This window comes from Tetrao urogallus (assembly GCF_951394365.1).
Source record: "Tetrao urogallus genome assembly, chromosome: Z".
Lineage (NCBI taxonomy): Eukaryota > Metazoa > Chordata > Aves > Galliformes > Phasianidae > Tetrao > Tetrao urogallus.
In genome coordinates this window covers 31,894,540-31,908,044 of record NC_136816.1, presented here as the reverse complement: position 1 = coordinate 31,908,044, position 13,505 = coordinate 31,894,540, and the positions used below count along the sequence as shown (strand labels likewise).

Below are 13,505 nucleotides of genomic sequence, written 5' to 3'. Positions count from 1 at the left end.
CCATGGGAATATAAACTCAGATGCTTCTGAAGTCCTATCTACTCTAGGTCTTAGGTTTTAGTGATGCCAAACAGCATCCTATACTGAGGCTGGTAAGGCAGTGATAAATTACAAAGCTGTTTTCATAGAGGTTTTCTGGACCTGCCCCTCAAAAGGATGATTCTGAGGCTCCTGAAAAGTTGGAAGATCTTTCAAACTGAATGGGCTCTCATTCCAGATCCAAGGCAGGGCCTGATATAAACTGAGAGATGCTGTTCAGCATGATTCTGTTGTACCACATCTTCCCTCCTGTATCTACAAAAGTGCTCAGAGATGATAGAAGCATAATGTCCCCCTGCCAAAAAATGGGATCTCATCCTACTAGTGGGGCCTCTTCCCAAGGAGAATTTATTTCACAATCCCATGTTATGGTCATGCCCAGAGGGAGAACGAGGAACTCCACAAGAACCAGGTTGTGGTTCACTGCTCTCTGAAATGATACATCTCTGCTTCAGAAACTTAAGAATCTCAATTTAGGTAGTGCATTCACAAGGTACACAGGTTTACATGGGTTTTACATGCATGTTTAAATACACTAACAATAGTAAGTAAAAATATATGCATTGAAATAATACACACCCTTGATTTATGTATGGTTGGGTCACATTTTAACTGCTTTAAATAGCAAACATACATAACCTCTCACAATAGTTATTTACTACTGCATGCTTAAAATAAATCGTGAAATGTTGGTGACAACTGTCATGTTGTCCTTCACTAAACATGAAAAGTTTGAGCAGCAGTAGAAACAAAAATACTGCATTGATATGGCATCAAAGTTTGTCAGTTTAAAGCTACTACTTCATGTATTTTAAAAATCCCCCTCAGAACACATCTGCCTATTACTATAACTCATCACCTTATACTCTATACTACAATATAATGTTTAAAATACAGTTAACTCTAACCCGTCAATGACTTTTTAATAAGGTATTGTACAAATATACAGCTATTTATAACAGATACAATAAAGCCATTAACATAACAGCAAGATACATAAAATTATAATCCCCAATATATGGAATGAGCTTTTCTCTGAGTCAGACAAAATCAGGCTCATTTTTTAATTATCAGCAGCGTTTAGTGAATGCTGAAGTTTTACTTATTTTGTGAACATTCAGTGAATGTAACAGATTTTACTGATGTCCTGAAGGATCAAGTGGTGTCCAGTACAGCTTCACAACGTAATGCCATCACGGTCACAATGTCAATAGATGTGCATGGTCTCTGAACTGGCTGTTGAGTAGCATGAAAAGTTTTTTCTGGATGCCTTACTGAAAGATACGCAAAGCAAATGACTGTTGATGATGAAGTCCTTAAAGTTAAATAATTGTTTAGTGTTTCCCCCTAAAATTTAAGTGCAGGAATAGTTAAACTACACTTGTAGTTTAGAAAGGTCCTTGTCTTGAGGAATATTTTACTTACAGAAGCTTCCATTGTAAAATGAAGATTCATGTTTCCCAATGACACGTGACGGAATGCTAATCTGTGGGAAATCATCCTTTGGCTTCTGGGTGTTGCTGCTGCTGGACTTACTTCGGCTGTGATCTGGTGTGGGCTGGATAGGCAAAGATCTGGCTGCCCTGGATCTCACCAGGCAGCCACAAACAAGGCGAAAGAAAGCTCGACGCATTTCCTTACTAGCCAAAGTATAGATGATAGGATTCATTGCAGAATTGATGACAGCCAGAGCTATAAACCAGTTGGCTTTGAATAGGACAGAGCATTCCCTGACTTGGCAGGCCACATCAATAAGGAACAGAATGAACAGAGGTGACCAACAGGCAATGAAGACACTAACAACAATCACAACAGTCCTGAGGAGTGCCATGGACCGCTCTGAGTTATTATGGTTAGTGACATTACGGCTGCTGGACTTTACCAGGATGTAGATGCGTGCATAAAGGATAACAATGGCTACCAGAATGGCTATGAAGATACTAATGCAGAATACAACATACTTCTTGGAGTAAAGAGGCAAAATTGTTGAGCAATCTGGCAAGTTGTTTATACAGTTCCAGCCAAGAATGGGCAAGGCACCCAAGGAGATTGAAATAAGCCAGCAGGTTCCAATGAGAAGGAACACTCTGTATTTTTTATTTGCATCATAAGGCCTCATCTTAATCATTGTCAAGTGTCGTTCAATAGCTATTGCTAATAAGCTGAAGGTGGAGGCTCCTAACGCAACAAACATACTGCCTTCCCTAATAAACCAAATTGTGGAGGACAAGCTTAGAGTTTTCTTCCCAGACATAAGAATGTTTACTTTGTAAACAATTCCAGCTAAAAGATCACAGAGAGCTAGATTGCCAATGAAAAAGTACATGCGGTTGTGAAATTTATTGTTTTTCCAAATGGCAATCAACACCATCAGATTTTCCAGGACTATGAAACTACATAGGATCAGAAATGCAACAGTGGTAAGGTCTATGTTATCAGTTGCCTTTTCCCTCAGAATAAGCTTTCCTGTGTAATTATAATGCAGTACAATCAGAGAGTCCATCTCCTCATTTCCTTCAGTACCAACAACAGCAGCAGGTATCACAGTAACTGCTGACATAGTTTATTAGCTGCTGTTGGATGTTTCTTCTTTAATGTCACGAGAATTTAGTTCCAGTAATGTTCCACAAGAGGGAGATCAAGCCACAATCCTCCAAGTGCTCCTCTGGGTAGGCAGTTGGATATTCCCAGATCCAGCGAGTCTCTCATGTTAATTTGGGAAAGCAGCTAAGAAACCAGGTTCTGAAAATAAGAACAAATGCAAAGTAAGTCTCGCTGTCATCACACATCACCCATATAGACTGTGTGACTGCTCAAGCTGTAATACAGGCCCTGGATCCAAAAGGGATGTTGGCTACGGCTGAGTTCTGAGGTCACAGATTTATTAAGCTGGTGGTGAGGAAGCCATAGGTCTTGCTCCTCATGGGTTCAATTCTGCTATGGAAATATGATTTCAATGTAGAGAACTGTTGGTAAGTGTTTTCACCTGCAAAAGTTCCAAGTCAAAAAAAAAAAAAAAAAAGAAAGCACGAGTAGAGAGAAGCTCCCAGCAAGCCTGTGTGCACAGTAACTGCTGCAATCTCAGAAAGGCTGGAGTGTATGTGGCACTGCCAAAGCACCACCCCATCTTCACTGCCTGAACAGTAGCAAGGCAAAATTACTGCTTTTTAGTTTTCCACAGAGATTTAGGGCAGCAGAGAACACAAGAAAGCATCAAACTTTGTCCATTGTGCACACTGCCAATGCGTAAAATAGCTTTCCACACTTAACAATACCAAAACTATGCTACTTGCAATTAAGGAGACACTCTGAAAGCCACTCATGATAAAGCTAATCCTACTTCAAATTCAAATTAGTTGACCTACGACTATCATTTTTTAAACAAACATAGCCAATCACATCTTTCTATTACTTTTTTTCTATACTGTATATGCAACACATGCATATGCACAAAACAGAATCAGAGAATAGTTTTGGTTGGAAGTGATCTTTAAAGATCAACCCTTCAGCCCTGGGCAGGACTGCTACCTACCAGATCTGGCTGCTCGTGGCCCCATCCCACTGGCCTTGAACACCTCTGGGGAAGAGGCATCCAGAAGTTTTTTTCTGCGCTAGTACCTCAAAGGGTGATGAGTAAAAAACTTCTGCCTAATGTCTAACCTAAATCTCCCATTTTAGTTTAAAGCCATTCTTCCTTGTTGTTTCACTATTAGATTATGTAAAAAGTAGGTCCCCCTCCTGCTAATAAACTCCCTTCAAATACTGGAAGGCAACAATGGGCTCTCCTTTGGAGCCTACTCTTCTCCAACTTAAACAAGCCCAATTCCCTCAATCTTTTCTCGTAGGAGAGCTACCCTTCAATCATCCTCATGGCCCTTCTCTGGACCTGCTCCAATAGCTCCCCATCTCTCCTGTACTCAGTATCCCAGACCTGGATGCAGAACTCCAGATGAGGCCTCACGAAGGCAGAGTAGAGGGGGACAGTCATGTCCCTCACCCTGCTGGCCACCCCTCCTCTGATGCAGCCCAGAATACAGCCACAGCTGCAAGCACACACCGCTGGCTCATGTACAGATTTTCATCCACAAGGATTTCCAAGACCTTCTCTGCAGGGCTGTTATCAATGAGCTCTTCTCCCAGTCTGTACTCATATCTGAGATTGTCCTGAGTCTCTCTGCACTTGTCCTTGTTGAACCTCAATAGGTTTACCTGTGCCCACTTTTTGAGCCTGTATAGGTCCCTATGGATGGCATTCCTTCCGTCTGCTACGTCAACTGTACTACTCAGCTTGTGTCATCATCAAACAGAGCACTCGATCCCACTGTGCTGAAAAGGACTAGATCCGAGATGGACCACCGGAAGACACCACTCATTACTGGTCTCCACCTGGACACTGATCTAAATATAAAATAGAGTATGTATAAAAGACACTGATATAAGATTTTTCTTTTTTAAATACTAAAATGACCAGTCATTGTTCTTTTCAATTTACTTCTGTTCTTCAAATGGAGACTTAGATTAATTGTAGCATTTTCCCATGGACTTTGAAATGATGCATTTTCACAGCAGATTGATTCTCTTACCTCTTTTTTTGCACTTCCATGCATAAGTATTGGAAGAGATCTATACAGCTTTATAAAAATATCAGGCAGTGACAGAAGCGCTTAATACTCTACCAAAATGTGACAGGCATTGCATACTTCAATGAGAATCAGTGCTCATGCCTCAAATGCATGCAGTAAGGTTGAATGGATAGCCAATTTTTCAGTTCAGCTACCAAACAAGGATGAAGACAAGAACAGAACTGATTCCATCTGAAGCAAATTTGTGTGTTTTTTTTTTAATTCAGGAAAAATAGGAAAATAAAATTTCTGCTACATGAAGGTCACTTTCTATTGGTCTGCCCTCCCCCTAGTGTAACTTAATTTTAGGAATTTATAAGAGCTAGAACTCATATATATATACTATTTACAAAATGGCCATGAGCATTTCCCAAGTATGTCAAAGGCACTTTCAAAAGAAGACATCAAGAGATGAATTAGAGATTTCAGCCTCGACTAGGACACCAGCAGTTTTCAACCTCTGACCTATACAGTGCAAGGCCTCTCTTAATTATTCTACATAATTGAGGTATGCAGGCTTACTGTCAGTAGGCTTAGGCTTAACGCAGGAGTGTATGTACTTTCATTGGAAAGCACACAGGTTTCTGAAGATCACAAAAGCTCCTGAGTTACCACTATTCCAGCACATCGTTTTTGACACTTCAGAACTGGGAGTGGAATTTCAAGTGCCTTGTAGAAGACTGGAGGAGCAAAGCAAGTCCCAGTTGAATGTAAATGGAGTAAAGGATGACCCAACCCATTTTTCCCACCCTCCCTTTTCCTGGATTCTCTACTTCAGAAAAGAATGAACCTAACAAAAGCTTGTGGTGACATGACATAATTTCATTGTCACATTCAGGACATATCAAAATGATTGTCTGAGAGAGTGATTTTCTATTATTATTCGCCCATTCTAGTCTCTATGTCCAAAATTCTTTGGTGGAGAGAACCACAGGGAGAGGTTATGCAAGAAGCACAGTTATCTCTTGGAGCTGTAAGTCTTTTTCTCTCTGAAGATGGCAATCCCCTCATTCATTTCTCCTGATCTGAACTGGGCCCTCAAGTTGTTCACCGTTTTTCTGGAGCATGAACAGCAAAGCTCTGAGCTTCACCTCAGCCAAGGTTCAATCTAATTGTAATTCAGTTAAAATCTGTACACTGTTATCACAGACTATCACAATCTTTCATTGTATTGAGTTACAACAAAATGCCACTGTTCATATGAATTGCAAGTGCTTGTCACTGTACAATAAGCAATTATATTTGATTAGAAAAGTATTCATTAATGACAGCTTAACTAGCATCAGACTGCTTGAGAGAATTGTACTCAGTGTTGTGTTGTAACAACATGCAACAAAATGCATGTTTCTATAAGACTTTTCCAAGCAGAGATATGATACTCTTCTATCACAGAGCAAATGCATTTCATTCTGACTCTATTGAAGGCAATGGTGCTATACCAGTTTCCCTGGCAGAAAGCATGGGTGATGCACTCAATCAGCAGAAATTACACTGGGTCTCTTTCATTGTTTATAATTACTTCTTCTCTTAAAATTATTACAGCAAATTCAGTATCGCTGGTAAATCTGCCTCTGACAGCCCAGTGTCAAGGCAGTGGAGAATGTAACAGTATTCACCAGGACTCTATGGGAATGAATCTCACTCACTAGTCACCTGAAAGTACCTGAAATACACCTGAAAAGTCACCTGAAATACAATAAATTAAAAACGACTCCTTTCTGGCAGCAGCATTCAGCCATGCCATTTTTTAAAGATTGTTTTCATTCTTCTCCTTCTTTGTAGTCAGTAACTCAGAAATTATACAATTGGTTGTGTACTATAACAATGAGATAGCAGCAGTCAGATTTAGAATACCCATACCACTGCTTCCTGACAGCTCTACAAACTAGTCCTCCAAATGCCTCTGTGCCAGCCAGATGCAGAGGACTAGTCACTAGCTGCAAAGTATGGACCTTACCTTTAAACAGTGAAAAAAGAACCTGAAGAATATGTTGGTGTGCGTTTCACATTCAGCACTGCTGTGGTTAAGTACCTCAATACCCTGAGATAGAGCGAGAAATCCATTTCATTCTCTCTAAAGGAAAGTGGGGAATCTCTATTGCTGCACCACCAGGCACCACAAGAAGCATAAAGCTATAGGCAGAGCAAGGGCAACCTGACTATGACTCCTTGTGGATGCATGTTCAAACAAAGGAACAATGCCAAGAACCACAGCCAAGTGGAGCACAATTCAGCTGCCTCCTTTCCTGCCTATTCTGAGGATGGAAAAAGCAGCAGGGTGAGCAGTGTGGCTGTGAACATCGCGATCTGCCCATGCTGGCAAACCTTCTTGCCCACCGCTACATTTTATGATTTGAGTAGCTGTTAGTTGGTCTCCTGTAGAGGTCCAAGATCCTCATGCATCCTTCCAAGTTGCAGTAGAGCTCACCACCACAGCTGATGTTCCCAGAGTCTGATGATACTGCCTCCCACATGGAAAGGTCAATTCCGCATGGAAGTCGGTAACACTCAGTTCTGCCCCCTGGTACATCTCTACCACCCTCCCCAGACATACCACTAGCAGGTGGACAAGCTGGGCTCCCCACAGGTAAGCCTGGGTAAGGCTGCTGGGGACAACCTGCAATTTTCCTCTGGGACTGTGGAACTCCCAGTACCTAAAGGCAGCAGGGAGCTGATGACGAGACAGGGGTCTCTCTTCGGATGGGTGCTCTTTAACATTTTTATCAATGACATCGATGACGGAATCAAGTGCACGCTCAGCAAGTTTGCTGATGACACCAAGCTGAGTGGTGCGGTTGACACGGTTGAAGGAAGGGATGCCATTCAGAGGGCTGAAAGGTGGGCCCAGGTGAACCTAATGAGGTTCAACATGGCAAAGTGCAAGGTTTTGCACTTGGGCCGGAGGAAACCCAGGCATCCATACAGACCAGAAGGAGCAGTCCTGGAAAGCAGCCCTGTGGAGAAGGACCTGGGGGTCTTGATAAATGAAAAGTTTAACGTGAGCCAGCAGTGTGCCAGCAGCTCAGAAAGCAAATGGTATCCTGGGCTCCATCAGAAGAGGAGTGGTCAGCAGGGACAGGGAGGTGATTGTCCCCCTCTACTCTGCTCTTGTGAGGCCCCACCTGCAGTAGTAACTGTGTCCAGGTCTGGAGCCCCCAGTACAAGAAAGACAGAGAGCTATTGGAGAGGGTCCAGAGGAGAGTCACGAAGATGATGAGGGGACTGGAGCACCTCCCCTACAAAGACAGGCTGACGGCGCTGGACTTGTTCAGCCTGGAGAAAAGAAGGCTGCGGGGTGACCTCATTGCAGCCTTTCAGTACCTAAAGGGAGCCTACAAACAGGAGGGGAATCAACTCTTTGAAAGGGTAGATATCAGCTAGCCCTCAGATATCAGGACAAGGGGAAAAGGGGACCCTGGGCAGCCTGACCTAGCATTAAACGGGGAGGTTGGTAGCCCTGCATGTGGCAGGGGGGTTGGAGATTCACAATCCTTGAGGTCCCTTCCAACCCGGGCCATTCTGTGATTCTGTGATAATGCAGACTCCCAACACCCTTCCGCAACTATCTGCAGCATACCTCTGCTCTCAGCAGACATTCTGCTCAGAGACCCATAGGGAGTAAAGGGCAGCCATCTCATGAGTCACTGTGCAATTTACAGCAGCAAAAATAAGAAGTATGTATTTTCAAAACACTGAGCCAAACAATTTTCATGGTAGCCCAAGTCAATCTTACAAAACACAAGTGAAAACAAGACTTAATTTACTGCTCCTTACATTTCCCCTTCACAACAGCATAAAATCCAGTTAAGTTGCGGACACCCACTGCAACTCATCTGGATTCTGTATTTTCCTACCTTCCAATCATCCATGAAAATACACGCCCAAACGGACCGGAGCCCCCCTCACCACCACCACACACATTCCTGTTCTTCCTTCTCTTCCACACATTGCCATATGCTTTGGCCACAAATTACAATTTTAAGAGAAGCAAAGGGAAAGACAAGAACGTATATTCACAGCCAAACCACTGTATATTTTAAAGCCTTTATAGATTAAAAGTAAATGTGTGCAATTTCTCTGGTAACCCTGGCAGTGTCAAATTTAAAAAAAGGCTTTTAAGAACAGCCATGCTCAATGTAAACAGCATCCAGACAACAAACATCTGCTGCAAAACAATGTATTGGACAACTCAAATAAATTTTAAAATAATTGTTTTTGAAGTGAATGTTCTGGCAGTTTACGGCCGTTAGTAATGGTTACTTTTTGGCTTTGAAAGTCAGACATCCGTTTGCATTCTGTAACCCCGAACAGCACACGGGCACCTCGCAGTCCCGTTCAGTTTTGTTCCTGCATGTAAGCACGCTAAAAGAAGGAATATTCACTTATTCCCCCCGCCGGCCCCTGCTGCTCTCGACTTATTCCTCCTACCCCCAAAAAATCAGCACTCAGTTCGCAAACTCTAATTTCTCAGCAACTCGAACTTCGGAGGGGGGGAGGGGGGAAGGGAGGAGAGGTATGTGACAAAGCGCTCGTTGGAGCCGTCGGAGCACAACCCCGACAGCTCCGGAATGCTCGCAGAAGGCCGGCGTCACCTAGCCCCGGCGCTCGGCGCCCCACTCACCGCACCGCCGCTCCGCGCCGCATCCTGGGCTCGCCGCCTTCTGCAACTTTCCAGCTCCGAACAGGAGCTCCCTGGCGGCCGGACAGGGGATTCACAGCACTCACCCACTGCCGCACTGACGCCGGATAGAGGGCCGCGCCGCGAGGAACAGTACCTGCCTCCCGCCCCCGAAGCTCAGTGGCAGCAGCTCCCGAGCTCGCGGGCTGTGCTGGGGCCGGGCCGGGCCGGGCCAGGTCGGGCGGGTCTGAGATGGCAGCAGCCGTTCCTCGCCAGCGCTTCCCGCCGGCCCGGAGCCGCCCCGACCGGCCGGCCCCCTCCTCAACCCCGAAGTCTGCCCGCCTCCTCCCGCCTCCGTCCTGTTCTGCCTGTCCCGCTGTCAGTCTGTCGATGCAGACAGGCTGGGCGTGGAACAATAGCAGTGAGCACCGAGAGAGAAGAGCGGGGCAACAGAGCCCACTGCGGAGTATTTTTGCGGACCATCTAAGTGCTGTTGGAGAGAAGAGGGGGAGGAAATTCTAGGTAGTTCTTACTCATCTCGAATTATTAGCATGTTCGAGTGAGGCTCACCTTTCCTGCAGCTGCCCTCGATTTTATTGTGTCTGATAATCAGCAGTCGGCAGAGAGGGATGGCACCAGGTGAAAGGCACATTTAGAAATTCCAAGCAAAAATTGTGGAGGTTTTACACTGAACTGCCAATTACAATAGGCCCTTCGCAAGGTACATCTTGACGGAAGTATTGATTGAATAAAAGTATCTCAAGGATAGCGATAGGCATGCAGTTTGCTTGAGTGCTGAAAGCTATACTTCTCAAAAGAAGTTGAAACTGGTGTCCTAGAATGTCTTAATTTACTCCAATTTGTAGAGTACCTGTGGGTACTGCAAAGCATCCTGTCAGAAAGCAAAATCTTTCTGTCAAGAGTGCATACGGTGCGCAGGAACAGCACAGCTGCACTGCTGAGTGCAGGCAGGCCTCAAGGGTGCCCAGAGCCTCACAGCAGTGATGTTGTCAGCTCAGCATCATTGCACTGATACTCATGCCATGGTTTCAGCTGTCAAGTTGCCTGCACCACTTCTCTAGTTAAAGGCGTAGAAGAAAGCAGAAATGGGGTCTTAAAAGCTAGATGTGTATTTTACACAAAGCTGATGAAACAGAATTAAAGGTGGTTTTCTGTCACTTTTTTTAATCTATGGAAGATAATTAATAAAACATTTCTGGATAGGAGCTTAGGAAATAAGAACTACAGATGACTGTAGACTCTACAGACTACAGAAGACTGGTAAACTTGCTTTGAAGCCTCTGGGTCCAGTCTTTGAGGCCCTACTAAGCTATGGGCAGCACTGCGCTGCATTGAGAGTGGTGCTGGCCTGATTTCGTCTTTCCATCTCGCATACTGTTTGAGGTCTGCTCAGTTCTGTGGAATGAAAGTTCCCTCCACACTGCTTAGATGCACACGCCACTTCTTACAGCAAAGGGGACTCCAAGCCTGCAGGCTGGGGCTTTCTTGTACCATGGGAAAGTCTTGTCCAGCCAAATGAGCCCAGAATGCAGATACCCTGGAAGTCACTTTCCACATGCTGCAAAGCCCAGTTCTGGCAGAGATGTTTTGGTAGGCACCCCTTTGTCTTGCTCTCAGATCTGTTATTATTCCTTGTCCTTTCCTCTGTATTTCCTTTAGTACCTTTTTATACTTTGAGAGAGGAGCCTTGCTGGTCAGAGTCAGGAATCTGCCACAAGAAAGATTCTTTTGGCAACAGTGGCTGGAGGTGCCAAGCCGGGCCTTGCTGTCTGCAGTGGATTTGGTGTGGCTCCTCAGTTGGTCCTGCCACAAACTTGTGAGGGTGTATGAGTAGCCAGGGCCCACAACAGAACAAGGAAACTGCCCTTCACTGCAGAGCACTGTGCTTGGGAAGTACTGTATATGTGGTGCAGACCAGATATTACTTCTGAGAATGCTGATGTTTGGCATCCCAAGCCCTTCTTCTGCCAACAAAACCCCTTGAATAGTATGATCCCAGCAGTAAGCACAGGGGACATTATACCCCTGCTCTCCCCTCTGGAAGGCAGGGAGGCAGACAGCAGGATAGTGCAGTGCAGGCTGGAGGAGCCTCCCAGGAGCAATGAGTGGAGAAAGGTCCTCAAGCAGGTGCTGTCAGGGATTTTCTGGGGTAACACCTCATATCCCAGCAGCTCTCCACAGCAACCCTCTGGGAGCTCAGCACAGCCCTCTGGTTCATTTGTGAACGTTGTACAACAGCCTGAAAGGCATGCTTACAAATAGTTTTCCAAAAAGCTCTCAGCCTTGTTGAAGCACTCTTAAAAGAAATGGCATATTTCTGAGGTAAATTATTAGCAATCAGGTAAGAAACAGAAAGCATTGGCAAAGAACAATGGTCAATTTTCATAGCAACAGGAGTTTAGCCACTGAATTGCCCAGCAACGTGGAGTCTATTATGACCTGGAAATTCATGAGTAGCTGGGTGAATAGGATGCATAATGGGAGAGCAGCATTTGCTGATGTTATTGGGGTACTCAACAGGAAAACTAAAACTGTTGACAAAAAATTTCCAGACCATAAAGGTCTTGAGTGACCTGCTGATAAAATGATGTGTTGCTAAGTGAAACATAGGAAAAAACAACTGTACTTATACATACATAAATTTGCCTGAAGTGTTAGCACTCAGGAGGGATGGATGTAATTGTGGATAGTTACTTGAAAACACTGTACTCATTAACTGTAAATGGGAAACTAAGTATTAGGAATGATGAGATAAGAAAAGAAAATCAGAGCATATTTCTAGTTGCTTCATCTATACACTATGATTGGCATAATGTGGTAGAGTGAACCACAGAAAAGAGCACACAAGGTGACAGGATGGTTATGAAAGTTTTCTGGGCAGAGAAAATGCAAGTTGGCTGGGCCTGATCATTAGTGTGAGGAAAGGGAAAAGCGCCGCAATGGAGAAAGACAGTTTAAAACAAAAGGAAACAAATTTCCAAAAGGATAGTATTGAACTGAGGAACAGGTTGCTGCAGGAGAAAAAAGTAGAAAATAGTTAAATGTACACACAGGTACAGTTCTGATGACTCTTAAGCCTAGTGGCAAACAGCATGGAACAGAGGTTGCTGGATCCGGGCTGGGGCAGCACACTTCCATCCCTGGAGCTAGTATGGGGTGGATCCCACCTGTTTTCTTTCCTCTCTTTTTGTAAAAACTCATAATCTTGGCTAAAAGGACAAACAAACAGTCACATAGGTGATGGCATGAACATTGCTTCTGCAGATACAGAAAAACTGAGCACTTATTTTGGGGGGAGGAGTGGAATTTAAGATGAATATAAAATAGGAAGATTCAGAACTCAGAGAAGTAGCTCAGCCAAAGCAATAGACTTGGAAGTGACGTAGCCAAGTTATGTGGTCAGTCTGGAGCCTCACAGCACACTGTGGCAGCTGATGACTTTGTTTCTCTGTCATCTGTGTTCAATGGAGAATTTATAAGTAAATTTTGTCATTCAGAAATGGCTTCTGATTCAACTCACTCAATAAGAGACGCATATACCATTTATATTAAAGGGTTTCCAGCACAGGCTTGAAAGTTAAAAAAGTAATTTTAGAACTTTACAAATACTTAAAGGAATAAAAAAAAATGTGGTAACTGCCAGACAAGATGAAGCCACCCTCAGACTTGAGTTTGCAGTTTTTATACAGAAACACAGATCATGTGACACGACTAATACTTTCTCAGGTACCAGAAGAAACTCTCTTTTATGTTAACTGTTTTAGATCTTATAAAACTTAGGGTCTTTCGGCTTATCAAGATTAAAAAACGTTAGTGCCATGTACTACTGATGCATTAGTTAGAAATCCTCACGCAGATCTGTCACTGATTTAATTTCCTGATGTTCCTGAAGTAATTCTTCATAACTTGGAAAATCAGTCATCTATTTTTTATTTGATTGGTTTAATATGTAAACAAAAACATGAGCAGAGCAATCTTAAAAAATTGCAATTAAAAATAGAAGGACGTTTACCTAATTATACTATAACTTATTGTAGCTGTCTGCTTTTGACTGCAGCTGAGTTTATCTTTTTAGCAAGATACATTGTGCATTTTCATGTTTTGGTAATGAAGTTGTGCAAAATATTTTTCTTTGTAAAATTGGTTCTTCACATGTTTTTGTGCTTAAAAGCCAAGCTCAAACCCAATATTGTTTAATTCAGAAA

General features: G+C 43.5%; 1 protein-coding gene across 1 annotated transcript; it reads right to left on the bottom strand.

Moving 5' to 3' along the window:
* Positions 1–1,456: 1,456 nt before the first annotated feature.
* On the bottom strand, positions 1,457–2,599 carry S1PR3 (sphingosine-1-phosphate receptor 3; the record flags this gene model as incomplete). Its single annotated transcript, XM_079548692.1, has 1 exon — positions 1,457–2,599. One exon carries the CDS (start codon positions 2,597–2,599, stop codon positions 1,457–1,459), a length of 1,143 nt encoding a protein of 380 aa, XP_079404818.1.
* Between the last annotated feature and the right edge of the window lie 10,906 nt (positions 2,600–13,505).